The sequence below is a fragment of the Stenella coeruleoalba genome (assembly GCF_951394435.1).
Source record: "Stenella coeruleoalba genome assembly, chromosome: 10".
In the NCBI taxonomy this organism is placed as follows: Eukaryota; Metazoa; Chordata; class Mammalia; order Artiodactyla; family Delphinidae; genus Stenella; species Stenella coeruleoalba.
In genome coordinates this window covers 36,662,895-36,677,777 of record NC_137156.1, presented here as the reverse complement: position 1 = coordinate 36,677,777, position 14,883 = coordinate 36,662,895, and the positions used below count along the sequence as shown (strand labels likewise).

The following is a 14,883-nucleotide window of genomic DNA, read 5'->3' as shown; positions in this document are numbered from 1 at the left end:
GCAGCGCAGTCAGCAGACCCTGGCCAACCCGCGCTTTCTGTGAACCAGACCGGTGGGGATGCTCACCTCAGAGGAGCCTGCAAGTTTCCCGGGGGGTGGGACGGGGCAACCCCCCCTTCAGGTTCTCGGCACATCACCCTCCCCACTCCAAGGCTGCCGGCCAGCTCTGACCTCATCCGCCCCAGAGCAGGATGGAATTTAACTAGGTACCAAGAGAAGCCATGTGCCCTCAGGAACCTCAACAGGTTCCATCAGCACTCTAGCACTGCCCAAGAGAACTCTCTGTGCTGCTGGGACACTATCTGAGCAGTCCCATGTGGCTACTGAGCCCCTGGACTGTGGCCAGTGTGATGGAGGAACTAAATTCAAACTTTATGAATTTTAATTAAAAATTAAACAGCCACAATAGTTAGTAATATCATGTTAAAATTAAATTAATTAGGGACCTGTGGGTGGTAATTACCGTACTGATGCAGTCAAACACAACACATCCTAACATCCTACCTGGGCAGGGTCTGCCTTACCCTGGACCCCTGGATTCACCCAAGCCTTGGCCGTGGTCTGCAACATGCTCTGGGCTCTGAATTACACGCACGGTCCTGGGCTGTCCCAAATCTTTCCTGTGCTTGTGTCTTTTGTCAGTCTAAAAGGCAAGGAGGGCAAAGTCTTCTTGGGCCCCCACAGGAGTCGGAAGAGCTGGATAGACACAGAGGCTAAGACAATACTTGTCCGTGGGCTTCTGGAGGATCCCCTCCCTTGTAGGGGACCCTGAGCCCAACACTGGGGACAGCCCCTGGGACTCCCCCAGCTCTGCCAGGCCTCTCCTGGGGAACCACACTCTGTCCTTGGTGACCATCAGATCGTGTCCAATCTCAAACTTCTTGGTCTGCAGACCGAAAGCCCACCTGGTTTCCCCAGTCTTTGAGACCCTTCCCCTCAAAAGTGTTCAACAGCACTGCTGCCCAGGAAGCCACCCCTCTGGCAGCTAAACTGAAAAATAACATGTTGTTTAGCAGTTTCAGAAGCGACACTAGTTTTCGGAGTATGCGCCGTTAGAACCATGTTTATTTGTGCTTTGTGTACTCACACATTAAAAATAGCCAGTGTAAAAAAAAAAAAGAAAAAAAAAATAGCCAGTGTAGAAGTGGCTGACGCTATATGCATGCATCTTACCCTTTCAGAAAATTCGATTTCTTTGCTCTAAAAGCAATACAACAGCATTTCGGAAAACTAGGGAAGCAGAGAAAGAAGAGGCATAGATAACCCTGCTTCCCGCCTTCTGTTTTCACGTCGAGTTTCAATTATTCAACGCTAACACAGCGCCATGCATGAAACTAGAGTCCCCCGCTGCCCTCACCCCCGTCTTGTTTTTGTCTCACTTGAAGTCTGGCTCATAGCTCAGCCCCCCTGAGAACACCAAATCGAAGCCCTGGGAACCCACCCCTGCCCCAGGGCCCCAGCAGGTGCCCCTGCTGGTCTGTCTGAGGGTTTCCTATTCCACAGGCCAGAGCCTACCAGGTCACTCAATAAGCAGGGATCAACCTGTGTACAGTGCAGTGGTGGCTGGGAGTGGAGTGTGTACACAGATGGAAACCGGCTTTGGCAAGCGAAAATTTTAAGACACGTACACAGTGACCCCAACACAGAGCTGGTGGAAGAGACGGGGGGTCTGGCCACAGGCAGCCCTCAGCCCTGGGGCATTCCAAAGAGAGAGGGCGTGCCAAGACTGAGACCTACGAACTCTGAAGCCCTGGCATCGTGGAGACAGAAACTTCCTAGAGCAGGACTCAAAAGTGTCCCCTCATGACTCAGAAGTTGCCTTGCCCCAGCCCTGGGGAGCCAGTCCTGGGTCCAGACAGGTGCACGCCCGGGGCAGGGGTGTGGGAGGGTAGGGGGAATGCTGACGCACCTCCCCAGGCAACCTATCGACCTGTCCCAACAGAGGGCAGAGCGTCCCCACTCATGTGCCCTGTGCACGTGACGGGCAGCAGGGTGGGGGGCCGTCCCAGAGTGCTTGCTGGGTTGGGGTAGAATCTGGCCAGGCATGGTCCCCATGGGAAGGGCCCGGGGCAGGAGTTTTCCAGATTGGAGGTGGGCGCTGGTAGTCCTGCCTTTGGGTTTTGGGGGCTGGTGGGACAGAGGCCAAAGGAGAGAGAGACACAGCTTCACGGTTGGGATGTTCATTAATCATTACCCTCGTACACAGTGTGAGGTTTGGGATCCAATGGGGCAGTCGAGGGCCTCATGGGAGGGGGAAGGAGTGCAGACAAGGCACAACCCCCAGTGCAATGTGCTCTGACGTGGGGGAGAAGGAGGTGCCCAGAGAATGATGGGGCTCAAAAGAAGGCCAACTCCAGGGTCAGGGGAGCCTTCCCTGGCGGCCCCAGCCTGTGGCAACGTTTCTACCTTGGAGCACACGAGTCCCCTACAACATGCTGCACCCCTATTTAATAATCCTTCATATACACCGCAGGGCCCGGCCCCAACCTCAAAGATAGGGATAATGTCTCATAATTCCCACAACCTTGAACCAGCACTGGGCATACAGCTGGCGCTAAGAGTCTAATTGGCCTTAGTGAACAAGTCCCTGGCGCAGAGAGGGGCAGTGACCTGGCCCAGTCACACAGCAAGTCAGCTGAGCCAGGCCCAGGACCTGGCTCTGTCTTGCAATCCCCAGTCCCTGGGCCACTCATCAGTAGATCTCAGGGCTGCGGCTGGAGTCTGGGGGATGGGGTGTTGAAAAGCTGATAGTCAGGACACCCTCCCTTTTCCTGCTCCCCGGGGGGTGCTGACAAGACATTACCGCATCAGCGCGCTCTGCTCAGCCCACTCAGCACTATCCCTCAGCCAGAGGCAGCCCTTCCACCCGCTGCTCCAAAGGGGGCGGGATGCTGAGGAGGGGAGGGCACCCTTCCAAAGCCAACACTGTCAGGATGCATTCCTCGACCCGGGAGGCAAGAGTTTTATTTGAACAGGAGCTATGGGGAGGGGATGGGGCTGCCGCTCTTTCTCCTCCAGTGGGTCTGAACAGGTACCATCCTGTACCCGGGGGCATGGGAGGAGCAAGAACCTTGCATCAGACTCGAGGAGCACCCAAGCCAAAAATCAACATTCAAGTCCGTGAAGGGTCTGCCCCGGGGTCCTCAGCAGGCTGCAAAATGGCCAGTCTGTCCCCAGTCACGCAGGCAGATCTGAGCAGCGCTTACACCCCAGGAGAAAGGCAAGACGAAAGCTGTTTCCTCCCAAGGTGCAGACCGCAGCGCTGCTAGGGCTTAGCCCTGGGGAAGCCAAGTCAGGGACGTGTCGCAAGTGTGGGTTTAGCTGCTGGGGCGGTAGCAGGTAATGTGTGGACTCAGACAGGAACCCTATAGCCGAGAGGCAGACTAAACCGCACCTCACGACTCCAGGTCTTTGATTCTTTCTCGAGAGCTCGGTCTCCGGGTCCCCTGACCCACAAACCTTGCAGTGAAGGGTCAGAGCCTGACAGGTCCGTAAGGATGCCAGGGGAACAGGCTGGAGGGCAGGGATGGAGCTGATGGCCTCCGCCCTGAGCTGCGGCACCTACTTCGCTAACGCAGGTTTGTCCCACTTTAAAACTTTTCACACTGAGAAGAGCAAACAAACCTATATATGGTCAATGCGGTCAGAACAGTGACCAGTGTCAGAACCCACAAAGGCTGAAGAGAGCAGTTCTCAGCGAAGGGTCAGTAAGCATGCACAGCCCGCTTCCGGGGAGCTGGAGCCAACAGGGCCCAAGGAGAAAACTCAGTCTCTAGGAGGGGCTGGTGGCCCAGCACAGGGGAAAGCTGATTTAGGACACCATGGGGTCTAAGTGGGGCAGGGCTCTGGCTCTGGACCCAGAAGGCCTGGGTCCAGGCCACTAACTAGCTGTGTGACCTTGAATAACTTATTCGCCTCAGTTGCCTTATCTGCGAAATGAGTTTCCTCGTTGTCTATGGTCCCGCTGCTGGGAGTCCCCAGGGTGTGGGATGGCCCCCACCTGTCTTTCCTTCACCAGGTGCCAGCTGCAGTCACTGCTGTGGTCTGACTGCTGGAACACCTCCCTCCGCTCCACCTGCAGGGTGACTTATGTTATCAGTGGACATAGACCTGAGTTCTTGGTAAAAGTTGAAACGTGCTGGGAGTGTGCAGGGTTTCAGAATGCCTCCCCACCCTCAGGGCATGGCCTCCTGTCTGTAGCTGGGATCAAGGGTAGGGCTCCAGACAGAGGCAAGACCACACAGGGAACAGAGTCCAAATCACTTGGGCTGCTGCAAGGACTTTGGCTCTGAGTCTGGGGGAGAAGCCATGGAGGGTTTTCTGAGTCAAGCGTTCCAATCTCACTCTATCAGGATCCCTGACTGCCGTGGCAGTAATTGACTACCTTTCACCTCCTGTGGCCTCTGCTTCCAGGAAGCCTTCCCTAACTGCCCCACTTAGCTCTACCTACTCCTTTATTGTACTTTCCCCGCTCTGGTGAGCACAGTTACCTTGGAAAAGTTACATAACCTCCCGAGGTCTAGGCCTTGGCTTCAGGGCTCTAAAGGGAGGCTAGTTAGATAACCACTAAGCTCCCTTCAGCCTCCCATTTTATGATTTGCTGCCAGGAGTGGCACCCAGAGCCTGACCCTCCTCCCCCATCCCTGCCAGCCTCCAAGAAACCAGCCAACAACAGCTCCTTGGGCTCAGACACTTGGGGAGCAGGGTCCTGTGATGGGGAAACTCCCCGGGGAGACATCAGACTACTTCTGCCCCAGGCTCTGAAGGGCCTTTCTGAGCCTATGGTTGACGACAACTTCAACCTTTGCCTCTTATTTCAGAAAAACTCACTAGTGCGTAGGAAAGCTGGCACTCAAGGAAAGGGTGTGCTGGGGCAATTTAGGAAATCAGGCCAGTTTAGTGTAAGTGAAGTAAGCGCTCTGCACCCTAACACACATCAAGATTTTGATTTAAAGGCTGTTCAAAAGGGGATTCGAGGTGGGGTAACAGACTTGGCTTGGCGAAGAAAGGCTCTGGACCTGGGCAGGCACAGCTAGTTTAACCCAAGCTTGGTTCTAGAGACGGTCTGTCCCAGCTTCTCACCGGGACTCAGTTTTCCCATATAGCGAAAGGGATGACAGTTCACTGCCAGACCTCACAGAGGGCACAGGAAGGCACTTTAGGTGAGTAGGTCTGCAGAGACCCATGGTAAGGCCAAGGGTGGGGATGTGAGGAGGGTGCAAAGCCTGGGTATCTGCATGCCCCTTTGAGGTCACCCAGGTGCTGCAGGCAACACTTCTGCTCCATCCCCTGGTGCCAACGTCCCTAGTCAGCTCTGCCCCAAGGGGTGCGCCATGGGGTAGAAAAGGCCTAATGCCTGCAGGCTGCAGTCATGCCCAAGGGCTATAGGAACACACCCTTCTCCCCTACAAACGGCCTGGCCTTCCCCCTGCTCCGCCCCCCCACCCCCCACCCCTCGTGCCCTCGTGGTTTCTGCGGTACGTGGTCTGAGGACATTCCCTGACAGGCAGGGACGGCTCATCCCCTTCACAGCAGGTCTCAAAACAGGCCTGGGCACATGGTATGTGCCTGGTAAATATCTGCACAAAGGACTGGGTCTCTGCTCTTTCTCAAGTTCCTTGAAAGCAGAAACCACCTACCCTGGGGAGGACAGGCCTGCTAGGCGTGCTCACGCAGACAGGCCTTGTTCATCCCACGGGAAAGGCGTAAGGGGACTCCTGGAGATGAACAGACCCAGAGACGCAGAGCTGTTTGCTCTGTAAAGTCCCTCAAAAGGGAGAAGATAACCTTGAGCTGGTCTTAAAGGTGAACTCGTAGGGCGCCTTCCTCTTGTGTTCTCCTGTGGTCTTCACGCCCCGAGAGACAGATACCATCACTCCTACTTTCTGATGAAGCCAGGGGCTCAGGGCGCAGCTTGCAAAGGCGGTGTGAGTTTAAAGCCTGTGGCTGACCACCAGGCAACTTGGCACCGCCTCGTGAGGCTGGAAGGCTAGAAGGAGGAAATGGGCGTAAATTTTGATAAAGCTGCTCCCCTTCTGTTCTCTGGGGCCAGAGCCCGGCCTGGCTCAATTCACCCAGGTAACCACCTTGACCTGGCAGGAGGCTGGGCCCCTCATGACTAGACTCCAACCCAAAGGTCCACATGAATCTTGGCCTCCCCGTCCGAGCCAGGCGCACCACTGGCCACCCGGGGACCCAACAGACACATTCTGGGCCAGTCACTTACTGAGCTAGGAACTGGGTAGGGAGACATGGCGCTGCCCACACAGGGCTCCTGCAGTCTAGCTGGGCCTAATTTAACAGGCTCTCCAAGCCTTCTTGAATGAAAGGCTGAACTTACTCCCAAGAAGCAGAGTCCAGAGAGGTGAAGTCTGACCAGGGTCACACAGCACAAACCAGTACTGGGGGGAGAATCAGAATCCGTGTTAGAATCAGCTTTTCCCTGCACAGTGGTTCAGATAAGGGTTTCCCGGCCCCAGCTCCAGCCCCAAGCTCTGGTCACACAGACAAAGGGAGGGGCTCCGCTGTGTCCTCCTCAGCTGCTGTGGCCTACAATACCCCTGGCAGCCCACAGGGCCCGCCACCAGTCTACAGGAACAGCCAAGCTGGCCCTGCCCCCCAGGTAAGCCCCTCCCCACACAGCTTCTAGCCTAGCCTGGGGGCAAGGCTCTCCCTAATGGGAGGTGTCAGCTAGGCAACCTTAGCCAGATTACAGTGGCCATGGGAGGTGACAACAGCCAGAAGTACACAATACTGCCTAAATAGTTCGGCAGGAAACCCAAATATTTAGCTAGGAGGGGAAAAACAGAATGGACACTTCAAAGGCAATCCAAGGGACCTGGCCAGCAAGGGCCTATTGAGAGGGGAGATGGGTGGTGTCTGGCCCCAGGGAGAGCACAACTCTGACCCCACATCCTGTGTGACCACCCTCCGGGGATGGTACCCGTGAGGCCACCTGGACCCAGGAATCCTCTGGAAGGGAAGAGTTTTAACAAACGCCTGGGATAAGCCAGGACTGAGCAGAGAAAGCCTGGTCCCCTTTCTGCAGAGGAGGGAGCAGGGCTCTGCTGGAAGGGAAGAGGAAATACACCTTCCACTGAGGGAGGGGCTGGGTGAATGTGCAGGAAATGGAAAATGGTGGGGACTCCACCAGGAGTTTTGGTGGGTTTTATCATCTGTGTCTCCATCTGTGTCTCCATGTGGGGCTTGAACTGGGCGTCAGGAACAGCACCACCCCACCCCCGACCCTAGAGAGACGGGGTGTCAGAGAACAGCTAACACATAGCAAATCACCAGTTGCACGTGTCAGGCACTCAGTCAAATGTGGATTCTGCAGGCATGAGGGCAATACTGAACTATTGTCCCATTTCACAGACTAGGAGACTGACTTGCTCCAGGCCCCAAGGCTAAGTAATCAGCCAGCCACACAGAGAACCACCCGATGCACCCTAAGGCTCTGAAGACACCATTTTCCCACCTCTAGGCCTTTGCTGCTTGTTTTCGCCACCTTTCTGGCTCACATCGAGCAGAATGGTTCAGAGTGTGGGCTCTGGGTTCAAATCCACATTCTTCCACTTCCTAGCTGTACAGCCTCGGGCAAATGAGTGAACTAGAACTATCCATCCTGTTGCTCCTGCCCGGAGGTGGTGCTGGTAAGAGTACCTCCAGCAAAGGGCTGCTGTGAGGATTATGAGACGATGCACAGAAACAGTTCCCACTGCCTGTGGTGAAGCAAGTGCTCAGTAACCGTTAGCTGGAACCACCCCCACCTCCAGCCCCCAATCCCTGCCCACTCCCATCACTTCTACCTCCTGGCTCTACCTCCACTCCTGGTCAGGCCCCAAGGCTCTGCAGTCAGCAAGGAAGGGTGAATTTTAGCCTCTGGCTAGCCATGTAGCCCTGGGCAAACCCCTTGGCCTCGGTTTCCTAGACAATGGGCAGAGAAGTAACACCTCACCCACAGGACAGGTTCAACAGGTAAAGAACCAGCCTGGCACATGGGAGGTACGCAGCAGAGAGCTCCCAGGGGCTGCAGCTCACACCACCCATCCCTCCTGGCTGCCTCAAATTCCCCCTTCTTTAAGCTCGAGAGCAGAAATTAATCTCTCAACAGTACATGCTTGGAAGCTCCAGGGGTACCTACCAATGTCAGGTAACAAGCTCCTCACCTGCTTTCTCTAGAGTAGGGGCTCTCTGAGGGCAGGGGCTATGTTTTGTTCAGAGCCAGATGCCCCACAGGCCACAGGGTTCTACAGGTCTCAGGAAACAGGAATCGAATCCTCTGAGGCCCTCTGACCCTCGTCCATCTCTCCAGCCTCACCATATGCAACCCATCACTGGGCACCAGGACTACATTTTTCCTCATTTCACCACTGTGGCCCTGTTTCTCTCCCCAACTAGACTGAGCTCCCGAGGGCTAAAGCCCCACCTGGTTTCTGAGGCTTCAGTGCACACAGAAGGGACAGCTGGCAGGGAGGGACCCCTCTGTGATCCCCTAACTTTGCCCAGGTCTCTGAGGTTTGGGGGCCAGATTAACTGCTCACAAAAAGCCGAGATGCCTCAGGCAGAGCTGTACAGAGCTGGAGCACACTTCCGCACTGTTACCTACAGAAGCAAAGAAGGTACAATCTGGGAAGGTCATCAAATGGAGGGGACCCAGACCTGGACCTCCCAAGGGGTTCATGGAAGGAAGACAGAGGTACCCTAACAGCAAGCTGGGTGTGAGGGAGTGCGGGTGGGCTCTTTTGGGGGAGGTGCTGTGAGCTCTGTGGGCTTTTGGGCAAAGACCCACACTCCAACACATTGGAAGGAGAAAGGGAGGAGGCATCCTTATCAGAACACCCATAGGGTGAAACGATCAGCCCACAGAAACAGCCGATAATTTAGAGTAGAATACTCTACTTCTTTTAAGTTGCAAACAGCTGTGAAGGAAGAGGAAACTTTCTGAAATGCTGTTCACTCCCCTACTTGAAAATTGCAAAAATTTGGTGAGTTCAAATTCTTTGGCTAAACCCAGAGAGCTTCGTCATCTGGCCCTCACCCCTCTGCCCCCTGGCTGCAATACAGGACCATCGTGCAGTTTTACACCTCCCTGAGGGCTGCAGTGAAGAAAGGGCCACCATCCTATCCTCCCTTCTCTCTCCAGCTTTTTAAAAAGGTGGTTGATATACACCTAGACGTGGAACTGCTGGATCATATGGTAGTTCTATTTTTAATTTTTTTAAGGAACATGGTCTTCCTTAGTGGACGCACCATTTTACACAAAAAGACAGATACTGTACGATTCCACTTATAAGATACCTGAAGTAGTCAACTTCACAGAAACAGAAAGTAGAATGGTAGTTACCAGGGCCTGGGGAGAGGGGGAGAGGGGAGTTGTTTAACGGGTCTAGAGTTTCAGTTTTGCAAGTTGAAAAAATCGTGGAGATCTGCTTCACAATAATGTGAATATACGTAACACTACTGAACAGCACTCAAAAAAGGTGAAGGAGGTAAACTTTGTTATGTATTTTTCACTATAATTAAAAAAAAAAGTCAGTTGACCTTTCTCCTGCACTAAGGTCTTCCTGACTCTATGCTCACCACACTTGTGCGTGGATGGCCCCATCACACAGTAGGGGCATCTGGGAGGTGAGTGGCAGCAGCAGCTAACGTGTGATGAGCCTTGCTGTGTGCCAAGCACTGTTCTGAGCAACCTGTGAGGGTGATATGACGGCATGACCCAGTGCCTGGAGGGTGACTCTTTCAGCAACAGAAAGGGGCCTGCAGTAGCGAGGTGAGTGGCACGTGAACAAAGATCCCTGCGGAGGGCAGCGTGTCCTTTTATCCGTGTCAACCCACCCTTGTGGGGAGGATCGACAGGTCAGGGCTCCTCCACTTATTCCAGGGGTTCAGAGGGACTCTCAGCAAAATCCCCAAGGGGATTCCCCTCTACCTTCTCCGCTCCCCAAAAGGAACACCAGAAGGTGAACCTATTGCCCACGCCTACCTCATCTGACCTCTCTCTATCACCCCAGTTCAGGCCAGTCAAGTGGTTCCTGAGGTACCACTAAGATCTAGCATCTCAATTTGTACAAAGACTCTCTTGGGGGTTCTGTCTCAGCAGCCCGGCTGTTCCCCAAAGCCTGGTACTTCCCTGCCCCCCCACTCCCCCCACCCCACAGACATAAAGAGTTCAGAGGCTGAGGCCTACCTAACAGCAAACAACCAAGTTCAAGATGAAAGCTCTTGACCTGGGGTCACAGCCAGCCAAGCATGGCATCCAAAACCAGAGGATTGTGTTTCTTTTAAATGCCAGACTATAAATAGAGCAAAACCTGAGGAAAATACTTAGAAGCAGCAGTCATCACCTCCCCTACACCCCCTCCTATAGGACTCCCCCCGCCCCCACTAGAACATTTCAACACTTGCTAATCTCTGCCCTCAATAAGCCTCTATTACTGTGCCATCTGTAATCATCCTAAGGGCTCTAGTAAAACTCTCAAAACGATTCAATAAAAATTCACCTTAACTGTTAAAACTAACCAGAGTAGTTAACGAAAGCAGATTTATCGATTTGAGAATCGTTTTGTTTTGACTGCCCTCAACTTTGAGCAGAACATAAATAAGAAAATGAGCCTTTAGGAAGGAACCTCTTTCTTCTATTTCCTTTCAAAAACCCAACTTCTCCACTTTCCATTTCTGCAGTCTTAGACAGTGAGAGTTCAATTTTGAATGAATGACCCAGAGGCCTCCGTGATTCTGGATAATCAAAAGATCTATTGTGTTCCCTTTACATACAAAGGCAGTTAAGTGAACCAGCGCGCTTTCCAATTTCCAGCAAGATTTGAAACAAAAGAGGTTTTCACGTTAACCCTCGGTTCCCCCCAAAATTCAAGTCATGTGCCCCGTATGAGCATTTTGGTCAGATGTAATTTAACTACATGATCCATAGTTATATTTCTTTAAGTTTTAGGAGGAGGATTGGCGTTAATAACAGGATGTCAGAACCTCAAAATTGGAATTAGCCTTATTACTAGGGACTGGAACATGTGTAGGGGAGTACGAAGGGCCCAGAAAATAAAAGGAGAGAGGTCTGGCACACACGGAAAACCTCAGAATAGGACAATGCAGGTTAGAGGCCAGCAGGATCAAAGAGGCTTCTGGGAACAGGTCAGCTACATGTGCAGTTTAAGAAAACCCAATGAGGGATGGGGTGTGCCAGCGAAAGGCAGGGCTTGGGGCGACCCCTACCGCACCCTCAAAGGAGAAGTGGGGCGGGGTGGACTGCTGCTTATTTCGGTAAGGGAGGAGGTGTGGCTCAGCCAGGCACAACACAGGAGACACCTGCGTGCCCATGCCTGTTCTAGGGGAAAGAGAAAATAGAATTTCCCAGCAGACCAGAGAGTCCAGCTGAACCAATTTACTAAGCTCACTGACAGACGCACCATTCAATAGCTTCACATGCCTAAGGGGGAGGGCAAGGGTGTACGAGAAGCAGGCTCTGGAGGCGGACTGCCTGGGTCCCACCCCAGCCTGTGCCCTCCTGGTAACTCCCCTGGGCTTCAGTTTCCTTATCTGAACACGTAAGGGTGCTGTAAAGAGTACCCGACTAATAAAGCACCTAGCAAGTTGCCCTAGTCAACGTGTCCTCAATGTGCGAGCAGAGGGAGGCTGGCACTCCTCAGTTTCACCTATACACACCCAACGCCTAATGCTTCCACTTCGCTTGACCCTCACCAGACCCCCATTTTGCATATGAGGAAAGAGACGCAAAGTTAAATGGTCTGATGGGTAAATGGCCAAGCCGGATGGCAAAACCTGCCTGCGCCCTCTCATAAAATGCCGATGACCGCCTACAGCGCCCAACACGCTAGGCGCTCGGTCAATGCCAAATCCCCTTGTGGGAGCCTCTGCAATTTAGGAGGAGGCTGGGGGAGTCGGTCACCAGCACCTGCAGGAGCAGGCTTGAGAGCAAAAGGGTTCAGGATGGTTCTGAAGGCAGGAAGGAGGGGCGGCCACGTGGTCCGAGGCCAATGGGGCGCTGAGCCTTTGAAAGTCAGCCTCCGCCTCAGTTCAACCACAGCATGAACAGGGAGGAAGCACCTGACAACTCAGGGACTATTTCCAAAGATCTAAAGAAAGGTGCCTTAACTCCCTTTCTCACGCCTTTGAAAGTACACACACAATTTCCACTCTAAGAAAAACCCCAACCCAGGCTGCACCCCACCCCCGTCCAACAGCCTTTGGTGGGGGGTGGGCCCCTACCCCAGGAATTCCCAACTGAGGGACTTTCTTTAGGATTACAAAGGTGATTATTCAGAACCTGATAAAACACAGAACTCAGTGGAAAATGCAGGAGCAGCCAGATGGGAAAGAAGATTTTTGAGTTTCATTTTTCCTTAAACCAATTTCCTGTGGCCTGCAGCAGTGCCCCAAGTCCCAGATCAGCAAGCGAAGCCAGGCAGGTTTCTGCAGACTGAAAGTGATGCTAGCGAAATGCTTCCACTGGTTCATTCTCATTTCTGGGGTTCTTCCTGTGAAGGGAGGGGATTCGCCAAGTTGCAGATGGCTTGAGAGGTTGGCTGGGGATGGGGACAGGCCTGTCCATAATCACCTCCAAATCAGACTGGCCTGATACCCAAATCCTTTTCCTAAAGCTACCTGCCGGCTTTTGGGGGGTAATCGCTGGCGGGTTTAAAAGGACCTCAAAATACCAGGCATCTTGCTTGCTCCTTAAGAAAGCTTAAGACACCTTAAGAAAGCTGCCTAACCTCCAAAGCTATAACCACCAGCTGCACCCGGCTGCCTCACCCCGACCCCCCCCTTTTCCCTTCTCCTCATGTTTTGAACTTTATTTTCCCACATTCAGCCTTGAATTCTTTCCTTCCTTCCCCTGCAGTAGCGGAGAAGAGGCAAACACTTCGAGGGCAGCTCGATTCTTTATCATCCCCGCCTGCCTTCTTCCCCCTCTAAACAAAGCCCTGGAGCCAAGTAAACAGCAACGCGTTCTCCAGAGGAATTGTTTCCTCAAGGGAAATTATAAAGTGACCCTCCCTCCCCAACACACACACACAGGGCAGACACCCATCTCAAGGAAGGCAGAGCTGCCCAGAACTCCTGCTATCAGGAGCTAAAACACCCTACTCCCTTCCGAAGCTCATACTCCCACCAGCCTCACCTACCAACGGCCCCCGCCCTGGGAACTGCTCCCGGACAGGAGGGTCCCCACTAAAATCCAACACCCAACCTTCTGGCCTAAACCTCCCCTTTTACTGGCTCCTAAGAGGACACGTCTTTATTTGCCCGGCTGCTAGCAGGCACCTATATGCTCACCTGTGGGAATGTCTGTCGATGTGGGGACAAAAAGGGGGCACCACAGGCGAGATACCTACACATTTCTTCCCATTTTGCATACGGGCTGTTGAGGCCAGAAAAATGAGAGACAACTACACAGCCATAAAGGACTGGGGAGCCGCAGCAGTTTAAAGATTGTTTCTCATCAAACTTCCTTTCTGGCATCTTTTACCCCAAGAGAAATGTAACACCTTGGACAATATCTCTACTCCACCTCACAACCTAGAGCCTTCACGGGCTCTTACCCAGGTCTGGTCGTTCCACTGGAGGGAGGCCATCCCTGCAGGCCAAGAAGCGTGAATGGTTGAGGCCAAGAACCTTCGAGAAACTGGGGTAGAAGTCTTCGATCCCCAAACAAGCTCCACAGTTTATCCACGTGAGATCAATGCCATCCATAGGGCATATGAACCAATGCCAACATGGAGGAGAAACTCTCCCACAACCTCCCATTCTATACAACCTCTCTGCCCGCCGCCCCACCCCCATCCCGCCCCGTCCCCCGAAAAGGGGCTCTCCGGGTGTTGTTCTTTTGTTCAACCTGTTACTTTCACAAAGTTGAACTCCGAGCCCTTCGGGGATGTCTCCGCGAGATAAGCTTTCCCGGAAGCCTGCGCGCGTCCCCAGCATTCTAGCCACCAGCCCGCATCCCGGGGGCTCAGGCCCGACAGAGCCCCGGACCCCCCCGCTCCCGAGCCCTGCGGGGGCGGGGGAGCCTCGCGCCACTCCGCCGGGCTGGTGAAGAAACGCCGAAAAAAGCCGGCCGGGTGCCGCACTTGGCCCCGGAGCTGGGAGGTAGAGACGCGAAGAGGCGGCACCCGGCGGGTCTCCCGAACTCTGGGAGCGTCTCCAAGGAAAGACAAACGCCTTTATCCGCCCCACAGCCTCCTCCAACCAGGGAGGTACCCGCACACCCACACCGAGCCACTGCGGGCCCTGGTTCACCCGGGGGTCAAGCCTAAGTTCTTCCCTCCGGACAAACTGGGTTCCAAAGTCTCCGCGCGCGTGGGAGACTCCTGCGCCCACGGGTGAACGGCAGATTCCAGCAGTCAAACTCATGGGGAGACATCCTCCCCGGTCACCCCGGGACCACCCACAGGGAGTGAGGGTTATCCAAAGCTGCGAGGCGCTCCCCTTCAGAACTTCTAAACCTCCAGCTCACCTGCAGAATCTTGTCCAGGCCCTCCTGGCCCAGGCACGGGAACTCCTTGAGCAGATGCAGTTTCTGCGTATAGTAGTTTTTCTTGGCCTCTTTCCAATGCGGCTCCTCCAGCACCTCGAAGATCGCCGCCCCGATGGCCAGGTAGAAGATGATGGCCGAGGTGAGCAGAGGGCCCCGGTCCACCATGGCTCCCGAGAGGCCACCTCCTGGAGAATGAGAATGCCTCAGCTAACCCCAGCGGCTCCCGGTCTCACCCGCCCTCCAGCCTCTGGAAACAGCTGTTTGAATTTGGAGCTCCGCATGCGCAGTGCCCCGTTCAACCCGGCGCCGCTCCACCGACACAGTTGCCCCTGCAAGTTGGCCCACTGAGCGCAGGGAACTGTGCGGGA

At 54.1% G+C, this 14,883-nt stretch overlaps 1 protein-coding gene across 1 annotated transcript in view; it reads right to left on the bottom strand.

Moving 5' to 3' along the window:
• KCNK5 (potassium two pore domain channel subfamily K member 5) overlaps window positions 1-14,832 on the bottom strand; it is a 36,224-nt gene extending 21,392 nt beyond the window's left edge. Inside the window, exon 1 of the mRNA XM_079935332.1 lies at window positions 14,495-14,832. Within this exon, the coding sequence (XP_079791458.1) occupies window positions 14,495-14,680 (186 nt within the window). The 5' untranslated portion in view covers window positions 14,681-14,832. The remainder of the gene's footprint in view (window positions 1-14,494) is intronic.
• Between the last annotated feature and the right edge of the window lie 51 nt (window positions 14,833-14,883).